Genomic DNA, 11,596 nt, shown 5'->3' on the forward strand with positions numbered 1-11,596 from the left:
AGAATCACCTGCTTTTAAAAAAACTGACTGGACAAAACCCTCAGATTGTTTTTCAGAGTCCACAGTCTCTCATGGTTCACCTCCCCCTCCAATTTCCCTCAACTCCCTTCTCCTCTTGGGGGGGGGTGGGAGGTTGGGGGAGCCCAGTGGTCGGTATTGAGGAGGGCATGTATTGCATGGAGCACTGGGTGTGGTGCAAAAACAATGAATTCTGTTACACTGAAAAGAAATTAAAAAAATACATATATATTAAAAAAAAAAAAACTGACCAGAAGCGTGACCAAATGTAGGAATGAGTGTTGTAATTAAGTTTCACACTTAGATATGACCCACAGCCAGTGTCTTTTCTGTGCTTCCGGTGGGTATGAAAAAAGAAAGAAAGAAAAGGCAGGGGAGGTAGAAGAGGGAAGGAAGTATAGGAGAATAATATTATTGATCATAAGCACAAATTTTAGATGCTTTCATATTTATTATATGAGTTAATGCAAACAATAACCCCCGTAAGTAGAAAATCTTACATTTTCTTCATTTAGTCAGTGAACAAATATTTATTGACCATGTCCATGCATGGTGTTATGGACTTGGGATACTACATGAGGAAAGTCACATGTTGTCCCCGCTTATATGGAATCAAGACTTCAGTGGGCGATATACATATTAATTAAATGATATCCAAAATTAATAAAAATTGCCATTGCAGTAACTGTTCAATGATGTTATACTAGAAAAAGATTAAGAAAGATGATTGAGTTGAAATCTAAAGGATGTCAACCCAAAGGTAGGAAAGTACAATTGAACTGAGGTTTAAGGATTAACCATATGGGAGTGGTCAGACATTCCAGGAAAGGAGAAGAGCATGTGCAAAGATCCTGGTAGAAGCAAGATGGAAATTACTACTTTCTTTTCTATTCTCTGGGAGATTTTGTGTAAAATTGGTATTATTTTTTTCTGTAAATATTTGTAAGGATTCATTGGTGAAGTTTATGGGCCTGGGGTATCTTCGTGAGAGAAATTTTAATGATAGATTCAATAATAATGGATTTGGGAGTATTCACATTTTGTGTTTTCTAAGGAATTTATAACATTGCTTTTAAATCTTAAAATCTATTGGCATGAAGTAGCTCATATTTTCTTATGATCTTTTTAATTACTGTAAGTTATATAACTATAATTTTTTAATAACTAAGATACACTGATATGCCCTTTTTTATTCCTGCAATCAATAACTTTTGCCTTTTTTTAAAGTCCATTTTGCTAAACGTTTTGCCAATTTTATCAGTCTTTTTCTTTTTAAAATATTTTATTTATTTATTGAGAGACAGGGAGAGTGAGCACGTGCAAGCAGGTGGGGGGGGCAGTGGGAGAGAGAGGATCCTAAGTGGACTCACCACAAGCATGAAGCCCAATGGGGAGCTCACTCTCATGGCCCTGAGATCATGACTTGAGCTGAAAGCAACAGCTGGATGCTTAACTGGCTGAGCCACCCAGGTGCCCCTCAATTTTGTCAGTCTTTAAAAAAAATGTTGGTTTTGATGATATTTTCCATAATATGCTTGTTTTTATTAATATCTTCTTTGTCAATCATCTAGTTCTGTGGACTCCTGTTTCTTTTGCTTTTTGAACATATTTTCCTATCTCTTTGCTCTATTTATTTATCTAAGATTTTATTTATTTCAGAGAGAGAGAGAGAGCATGCACAAACAGGGGGAGAATCTGAGGAAGAGGGAGGTAATCTCCAGCAGTTCTCTTTTCAGGGTATGATTCAAGTAGCTTGATTTATCATGGGAATTTACATAGGCAGTAAATCTATGAAAGGTGAATCCATGTTGTAAACAGACTACTCCTACTATAAATATTTAGTTCAAGTCTAAATATATGTATCTAGTGATAATATGGTTCTGGTGTTTATTATCCATTCTTTTTCACTAGGATACTAATGACTTGCTTAGCTAGGATTGACTTAATGTCTCAAGCTGGCTTTAGTGTGGATCTTCACTCATTGCTTTGATCTGTGCCTTTGACTCACATACGAGCCTCAGCATTTTATCTTTGTCTGGATACATCTGGTTCATTCCAGCAGGCAGGTACCTTGCTGATAAGCTAAAACAGAAAATTCTTTTCTTTGTTTAAAATTGCTTCAAAGTAAAAAGCCCTGCCAATACATAGCTCAATGTTTATATATATATTTTTAAAGATTATATTTATTTATTTATTTGACAGAGATCACAAGTAGGCAGAGAGGCAGGCAGAGAGAGAGGAGGAAGCAGGCTCCCCGCCGAGCCGAGAGCCCGATGCGGGACTCGATCCCAGGACCTGGGATCATGACCTGAGCTGAAGGCAGAGGCTTTAGCCCACCGAACCACCCAGACGCCCCTCAATGTTTATATTTTAACTCCGCAGCTATGCCCATACAATCAGGGACTGCTGAAAATTCATACCACTCTCCTTTACCAGTCCCTCTGAATCCAAGGGATTGCCTCAAGTGGGGTGGTTTGAGAGTCCTTCACAGATTTAGACAGAACTCCTAAATTTTGAATGTTACACTTCTCAATAAAGTAGGGTCACACAAAAAAATTTTTTGAGGACAAAAGTGATACTATCATTCATTTTTATTAAGTGTTTTGGATAAGAAAATAACACATTCTTGGGGCACCAGGGTGGCTCAGTCAGTTAAGCAACCAACTCTGTTTGGGCTCAAGTCAGGATTTCACAGTTGTGGGTCTGAGCCCTGTGTCAGGCTCTGTACTCAGTGTGGAGTCTGCTTCAGATTCTCTCTCCTACTCCCTCCCACTTTCTCTCTTTCTCTCTCAAATAAAGAAAATCTTAAAAAAAGAAAATAATACATTCTCTAATCAAAAGCCCCTTTTTCTTCATAGCTTTTTCTATCCCAGTATAATGTCCTTCCTCCAGTTATATTCTCCTGAGTCTAGCACTGGGTTAGTTGCTTAACTGAGGAAATTTTCTAGTCACTGTTTCATTTCCACTTTGATTATCCATGCATGAGTAATGTAAGGTGATACTTGGACTCACAGTATATGCTTCCATATTTTGACCCACCTTGGACACTAACAATATAAATGCAATCATTGTGGCTCACCTATGACATTGGTAACCTGAGCCCAGGAGGCCAGCAGGTCTATCTGTTAATGAGCAAACTGATCATGGGAAAATATTCCATTGTGTGAAGAGAGCCAACCTGTGTAAAAATATTTACAACCTAGTAATATCAGTTGTCTCACAGTCAGGACTGATGGCAATATAAAAAACCACTAGGAAAAGTTATGGCAGCAAGAAGGTATTCTGAGAAGCAACACCTACATTTGAAGTGGTTTTATATCTGCTCCCTCTAGTCAAAGACTTGGGCTCTGATGTACCATAGTAGCCTGTATGCCTCATCTCTTGACTTTTACCTCTCTTGATTTGGGGGCAGAAATGAATATCTCTGTTTAGTCACATGGTGATGTCAGTATCATCTGACCTTTGGCCAAGGCCTCTGTGAATATGTGATATAAAGGGAGCAATGTAAGATAATAATCCCGAGTCTGGGCTAGAGAACAAGGCCACGTCCAAACCTTGCCTCTCCTCATTCAAGTCCTGGGAGAAAGTTACCTAACCTTCTCAATGGTAAAATGGATGTAATAATAGTACTTAACTCTTGGAGGTATTGAGAGAATTAAATGAAATAATCCATAAAAAGCACTTGGCATGGTGACTGGCCCACAACGACCTCTCAGTATACATTAGTATTATTTATATAGAAAATCCTTCTCTTTATAAAACTGAAGATTTATTTTAAAGGGCTTAAACTCAAAATTGTTGTATTAACTAAGAACCTGCTTAATTTGGACTTAAGGTTTTTTTTTTTTTTAGATGAAAATCTTTGTTGTGCCAAGGCCACATCATGTTCTAGCGCTACTTTTTATCCATCCCATGAATACAATTTCTGTGCTCTGCTGTAATAGACTGAACGTATTGTCTGCCTACTCTGCCTGCCTGGGATATGTGAACTATGCCAAGCCTCCCTTACCTATGAATACTTCCTCACACTGCTTCCCTGCATTTCTCTCCCACAACATATTTGAGGCAGTTATCACAAAACTCATGGACATTTTCCTTTCTTTCTTCTCTTTCAATAAGAATTCTTAATTGTGCAGACTCAGGATTGAGAGTGACTAAGATGCCTAAACACACACACACACACACACACACTCATTCATGCTAATATAATTTAGTTTGGTATAGGATTCAATTCATGGAGTCTTTTCCAAAGCATTAAAGACTAAGCACTTCTTAAAAATGTAAGATTGACCAAAAATTTTTTTGAAGGTTCAAATAGTGCTCTCATTGATCTTTAAAAAAATTTTTTTGGAGACTAAGGAAACATTATGTGGGGGTTTCTTTTGTCCCAATGGATGATTCATTGCCCAGTCCTGATACTGCTTTTCCCCATTGGGTCTCTGTGAGAGTCACATGCTTTGGACATCTTTGAAAAGAATCTTCTGAGGCTTCAGCATCTGAGTCTCCTGAATCTCATCTAGAACTGGGTTGAATTCTCCTCCATCACAATGAGCAACAAATTCTTGGGCACCTGGAAACTTGTCTCCAGTGAGCACTTTGATGATTACATGAAAGCTCTGGGTAAGAAATGTTTCTTGTAGCTCTGGTTGAGAAGATCCTTTTTTGAGAAAGCTGCATGCCTATTTCCTTCTAACTCCTTTTCCAGGACTCTGGGGAAGTTTGCACAGGCTGAATTATAATCCTTTCCTGCAATTAATCTCTTTTGTCATTCCAATAATTTATTGCATTTCATTTGTGGAAATTTTAATAGATTTTAACCTAAGAGCTGCTTAATTGTGTGGAGCTCCCACTGATTTCAAAGGTAGTTTTGTATCAGTAGGGCTTTGCTTTCAGAGAAAAGAAATCCTAGAGGCTTAGGCAACCCATCCTCTGGTTTGTTTTATAACAGCTGAAATGCTTATAAGATAAGGAATTGAAAACACTAAAGTTAATAAAAAACCTCAATTTAAAATTTTGGTGTTTAGCTAAACCAGACGTTTACACTAATTTCTGTTAGGCTAACATCAGACTTTCCTGTATTTGGAGCGATGGATGAAGATGGAAAATCCAGTCCTTAGTTTTATCAACTTTATTTTATACTATTTCTAGGAATGTTCCACGATATGAGCACAACAGGTATGAATTGTCTTTGGAAATTTCCAGAGCTATATAAATATAATCGAAAGTGGTGCTAATGACCCAGGTTTCTATGCTTGACAAAGGGCCTGTAATTTTACTTACCTGCATAGAAAGCTTATGAGAAGAGTTGTATTCTTAGGTAAAACAAGCAAAATCATGTTATGTTGCCTAGAAAACTATGAGAACTTATGGGGACAGATCGTACCATGAGGTTGGTTAGACTTAAGAATTTGACTTTACAGCTGAGGAAGAAGAAAAATACAAGAGCCTCAAAGACAGACTCCCTAATTCTATCATTTTCAAATTTAGAATGCATAAGATCACCTCAGGGTTCAATATAGTGTAGGTTCTCAGGCTCTACTGCAGAGATTATATAGAATATGTATTTTCATATATTTATATGAAACTAGTTTTCCCTTCATTTATTGCTCTCATTTGACATTTCTCCTTTTCCAAGTATTTCTATAGTCTTAGTAATAGTAGTAATAAAACTTGAGAGTTTAATTTTGTGGTTTTTTCCAAACAAGGAAAATTTTTAAAAATTAGTTTATTTATGATTACATGTAATGATAGAGATCTTGAAAGGAGATGGATAGATTTTTCCCACCAGTTAATTTAGGGGCCACTATAAAATCGCAGAAATAGGATTCTATTAAGGATGTGGGGAGAGTTCTTTTCTATATCCACAATATATTACTGAAGAGAAAAAAAATCAAAGAACAGTGTGTATCTGTCATAGTTGCATTTTAAGAACATCTATAGTTCCCTGGGGATAAAAATATATTATATGTTTATAAAAAATAAAAAATTTTTAAAAAAAGGACATCTATAGTATTTATATGTAAAAAACTAAAATGTCTGGAATGATTCATACAAAACCCTGGTGATTTTCAAAGACTGTGGGATTAGATGTAAAAGGGGTTAACTTGCACTATTTAAGTTAAACATGTTTATCTTTAAAATCTGCAGATAGGGGCACCTGGGTGGCTCAGTGGGTTAAAGCCTCTGCCTCAGGTCATGATCCTAGGGTCCTGGGATCGAGCCCCACATCGGGTTCTCTGCTCAGCGGGGAGCCTGCTTCCCCCCCCACCTCTCGCTGCCTGCCTCTCTGCCTACTTATGATCTCTGTCTGTCAAATAAATAAAATCTTTAAAAAAATAAAATCTGCAGATATTACTCTTGTAATAATAAACTTAAAATATTTAAGTTGATGGACACGCATTTCTGTTAGATGGTGAAACACGGGAGGAGGTCCTCAGTAGTCAGTGATACTATGCACCGTCTCCACACCAGACAAACAAGTGAGGATAGAATGTGGCCATGCATAGTCTGTACAGATACATCTCCTTGTCAACATAATTCTAACACTCTCTTGATTTTCAGGTGTGGGGTTAGCCACCAGAAAACTGGGAAATTTGGCCAAACCCCGTGTGATCATCAGCAAGAAAGGGGATATTATAACTATAAGGACTGAGAGTACATTTAAAAATACAGAGATCTCCTTTAAGTTAGGTCAGGAATTTGAAGAAACCACAGCCGACAACAGGAAAACAAAGGTAAATTTTAATGTTTCTCTTCAAAGTTAGCTCATTCTCCAACTTGAGAAGATACTTCCTGTTAGTATTCAAAAGGGTAGACTATGCCATTCTATTGAAAATTGGGGCACCTGGGTGGCTCTGTCAGTTAAGCATCTGCTTTTGGCTCATGCCATGATCCAGGGTCCTGGATTTGAGCCCTGCATCGGGCTCCCTGCTCAGTGGGGAACCTGCTCCTCCCTCTGCCTGATGCTCCCCCTGCTTGTGTTCACACATGTGCATGCTCTCCCTGTCAAATACATAAAATCTTTATAAAAAAAAAAAATGAATGTGCCTTGGGGGCACCTTGCTTGATCTCAGGACTGGGAGTTTGAGCCTCACATTGGGTGTGGAGCCTACTCTAAAAAAAATAAATTAAATTGAATTGAAAATGAATGTTCTTCATGAGACGTCTATTATGAAAACAGTTCGATACCAAATGAACTGCTTCTTTAATCAACTACGGTCCAAGCAACTCAATTATGTGAGCTTGTCATTGCAGAGCGTCGTGACCTTGTCAAGAGGCTCATTGAATCAAGTGCAGAAATGGGATGGCAAAGAGACAACAATAAAAAGAAAGCTGGTGGATGGGAAAATGGTAGTGGTAAGAGTATTTTTGCTTCTAAATACAAAAATAATGGTATTTAAATAGGGAAATTGGTTACATTGTTTTCAAAGTATTCTTTTTTCTTTGCAATACCCATGGAAAAGAAAGGCTAAGAATAAAGTCAGAACTAGTGGTTAGACAATATTTCAGCCCTGAAGACTCCTCTATAGCACTTCAAGTATAGATCCAAGATTTTAGAAACAACAAAGTTCATGTGTTATTTTAGGAGTAACAACACCAAAAAAAAAAATAACAGTAAGTCAAAGGATGGCTAATCTCCCTATTTTGGACTCACAAAGAGAAAAGCAAGTCCAAGTTATAAAAGCAAAACAAACCCTGCTTAACGGCTCAATTACATAATATTTGTAGGTATCTGAGTTTTTTGCTTCCAAGAATTCAAAGTAACTTGGACTCCACCATGTCAGTTATTTAAGCTCAGCTCATGGGAGACCTTTTAGTTGGCAGATCAAGAGTAATGACCAGGGTTACGTGTGATGACATCTAGCAATTTTCTTGTTTTAGCTTCTGTGCTTACTAATACATACATTGAACATAGACTCATGTCATTTTAAATGTTCTTTTTTCCCTTTAGTTTAGAGGTTCTTATCCTTAGCTACAAAGTAGATTTGCATGGGGAGTTAACACCAGTATGGGGCTCTCAACACAGATTAATTAAATGCAAATCTCTTGGGAGAGAAGGAACCATCAGTATTTTTAAATGTTCCTCAGATGATGCAAATACGCATATAGTTTTGAAATCCACTTTTAGTGAATTTAAATGCATGCAAATTATGCATAAAAACTTGTCACTTTAAGAAAATTCTTCCACATAGTAACATAGAATGATGTCAAAACTGCTTCTCCTGTTTCGATGGTCATAATTCCAAATTGCCAGAGACTGACATACTGATGTTCTACTCCTTTCTAAGTTTAATCTTATGAGCTTGTTTTTATCTTCTGTTGCTATGTGCAAATTTGTTGTTCCCTAGTTTGAGTTTTAGATACTCAATGAATCTTTCTCTTTTCTCAAGGAATGTAAAATGAAGGGCGTGGTCTGCACCAGAATTTATGAGAAGGTCTGAGAAAATCATTTCCTCATTGAAGTGATATTTGATCATTTTATGTTGGAAATCAACGGTTTTCACTGGCAAGGCCCCAACTGCTCTGCAATTTGTTTCTCTGTTTTTGCTTTTGTCTTAATAGATGAGATAGGTAAAGGCCTAAAGTGAGGATTAATCTAAAATTCAGTGTTGTTTAAACATTTTCAATTTGCATGCATTTCCTTACTGTATTAAAGTATGTATATTGGCCACAGCTAAATAGTTGATAATGTCATTTAATTAGCTGTGAAATTCTAACTTCTGTTGTACTTTGTATATCGAAAGGATAGTAAAGCAAGTAATGTAAAAGGAAGTCAATGGGGAAGAAGATGGCAAGTGAGACAAACTACAAGAAGGGGTTGTTTTAAATCAAAGTTCTAGTTCAGGCAGAGGGCAGCCTCTACTCCCTATGGACAGTGAAATGCACAGATATTAAGGGTAGAGTTCAATCTATTGTGACAAATGCACGCACCCATATAACTCACATCCTGATCAAGATAATGGTACATTTCCTTGCTCCCAGAAAGTTTTCTCAGGCTTCTTACTAGTCAGTGTTCTGCCCTCTCCCACTGCCACCAGAAGCAAGTAGTCATTTGGCTTCTATCATTTGGGTTTTCCATTATACTTTTCTTTAATGTGTGGGTTTTTATACAAAAAAAGGTTATTTTTAATTCAAAAAAGTATGCATTTTTTAAATGAAAAGACAATCAGGAAATTTTTTAGAGCCTGAAAGAGGAAGTCAACTGCTCCCAGGTCACACAGTATGAGCCATCACTTGTACACACGAATATATCGTATTCATCTGCAACCACAGAGCTCATATTGTTTTATCTTCTGCTTTTTGCGAGTTTAACAAAGATTCTTCCACATTTCAACAGGTGCTATACCATAATTTACTATGATTCTATAATGTAATGGTTTTATTTTTAAGTTAACCCAGTTTGGAGTTATCACATTATTTTGCAAAAATTTCCTTCATGCATGTATCTGATTGTGCCGGATACTTTTTCTAGGAGAGGGATTAGTAAGTCAAAGAATATGGAAAACCCGATGTATATTTCTGTATTGCTTTCCTGAGCGTTGTTAGTGATGAGGGACCAGCAGTATACCTGTGAAGGGCAATGTACAAACACAGGTTCTATACTGATGCTAACAGCTACTGTATGTTTTATGTGTGCCAAGCTCATTGACTCTCTACCAGACGATTTACATGCCGTGTTGCCATATTTAATGTAATTTCACACAACAACCCTATTAGGTAGATACTATTATTATCTCCAGTTTATAAAAGAAGAAAGAGTGTAGAGTAACTTGTGCAAAGCCCCAAAGTGGTAGAGAATGAAGAAAGGTCATTTGCTAAACCTTTACTCTATGTTGTCCCCTTGGCCACACCTGGCTATTAGAAACATGTCTGTTTCTCATAAAATCTCTAAAAGTGCACCATTAGAGATTATTTTTTGCCGGTTCTTGAATTTCATATAAATGGAGTCATACATTATGTGTTCTTTCTGTTTGCCTTTTTAAACTCAGCGTAGTGTTTCTGAAATTCATCCATATTGCTGAGTGCAGCCGCGGTTTGCTCTTTGATTGCTACATAGTGTTCTGTTGCGTGAATATAACCCCGTTTGCTCATCCATTCTTCTCTTAAGACAGTTGGGCTGTTTCCAGGTTTTGGCCAAACATATTTTGATGAATAAAGCTGCTGTAAACATTCTCATACAAGGTTGTTGGGGGACATAGGAGTTTCTTCCTTTTGGGTCAATAACTGGGCACTGAATTACTGGGTCTAGTTGATTTTTGACAGGCAGGAATAGAGACTACTGTGCCCAAGTAATAATGAAACTCTTTCAGGTGTATGTTTGAGCAAATGACAAATGTGCTGGTGTTTTAGGGGCCAGGATTTTCACTGTGGAAGAGGAATATGCAACTATGGAATGAGGGAGGCAAGAAAGAATCGTGTGAGAGTGGATTGAGATAGATGTAAATTTGTGGTTTCTAAGGCATGTGTATATATATGTGCACATGTGTATGTAATTGTACATGCATGTCTGCAAATGCATTTATGAGGTATACATATACATACATATATATATATATATATTTATGTGTATATGTATATACACCCATGTATTTCCCAGATCTATCTGCCCAAAGAGCTTAGAAGCAATGACACTTCAGTAGAAATGAATCCACCTGCTTCCCAGACTTTGGTGTCCAATGTCATTACCCACTAAAAGGACTGAGAGTTCCTTGGAGAAACAACTAATTCTAATGTGGGGTTAGGGTAGTTACAAGATGAGCCTGAAATATCTTGTTACATCAGAAAGGATGGTAGTGTTTAAAAAAATAATAGAAGAATACCAAAAATATGGAAGCCAGCTTGGAGGTGTTTCCCTTAGTTAAAACTGCAACAGTTTGAAAAAATAAAACAATTGAGAAAAAAATCATAACTTATAAACCATGGAAGGAAAAATAAGGATCCATGAATCCATAACGATAATAGGGAGAAAGAGAAGAGTCTTCCTTACAGCAGAATGCTGTGGGCTGACCAGTATATGTGGAAGGAGTGCTAGAAACGGAAAGTCATCATTTTCCAACTATCACAGTAAATATTGGCTCAGGCAAGAATTGCCAGTAGATGCTAAATCTAGAGGGAAATTTAGATTAGGAGAAGGATATCACTTTGGTCTTAAAGTATCTCTCCACAGATCGCTCATTAGTTAATAGTGGAAAAAACAGCCTATGCCATGGAAAAACTAGACAACTAACTCCTTGACTAGGGAATCACCCCTGGCATCGCCAAAGAGGGACGGAAGAACCTCTGTTTTCAAATGTGATACCCTGAGAAGGAACATCACTTATGTAGTCTTTCAGTCCAGAATCCCTATCTGTGTGTAGGGATTCCCCTAATCATGGGGAGACATGAGACAAATTCCAAATGAAGAATGTTCTATTGAAAAAGAGGAGGAGGGTGGTGTTGGTCAAATTTTTCAAAAATGTCATTGTCATAAGAGTCAAAGAAAGGCTCTGTGGAAATTTTCTAGATTAAGTTACATTCAAAATATGTGATGACTAAATCCAGTAAAAAACAAATTGAAATATAGATGGCAAATTAGGTT

General features: G+C 37.1%; 1 protein-coding gene across 2 annotated transcripts; it reads left to right on the forward strand.

The window, feature by feature from the left end:
- The first annotated feature begins 4,531 nt into the window (after positions 1–4,531).
- Positions 4,532–10,033, forward strand: LOC116874552 (myelin P2 protein). 2 transcript variants are annotated; one of them, XM_032869249.1, is made up of 4 exons: positions 4,532–4,638; positions 6,580–6,752; positions 7,273–7,374; positions 8,409–10,033. In XM_032869249.1, exons 1-4 carry the CDS (start codon positions 4,566–4,568, stop codon positions 8,457–8,459), a joined length of 399 nt encoding a protein of 132 aa, XP_032725140.1. In that variant the 5' UTR covers positions 4,532–4,565; the 3' UTR covers positions 8,460–10,033. The 2 variants fall into 2 exon arrangements, with proteins under 2 accessions (XP_032725140.1, XP_032725141.1); XM_032869250.1 differs by having other exon boundaries at positions 7,273–7,368.
- Positions 10,034–11,596: the final 1,563 nt, after the last annotated feature.

The sequence above is a fragment of the Lontra canadensis genome, unplaced genomic scaffold (genome assembly GCF_010015895.1).
Source record: "Lontra canadensis isolate GAN:19392208 unplaced genomic scaffold, GSC_riverotter_1.0 scaffold37, whole genome shotgun sequence".
NCBI lineage: Eukaryota > Metazoa > Chordata > Mammalia > Carnivora > Mustelidae > Lontra > Lontra canadensis.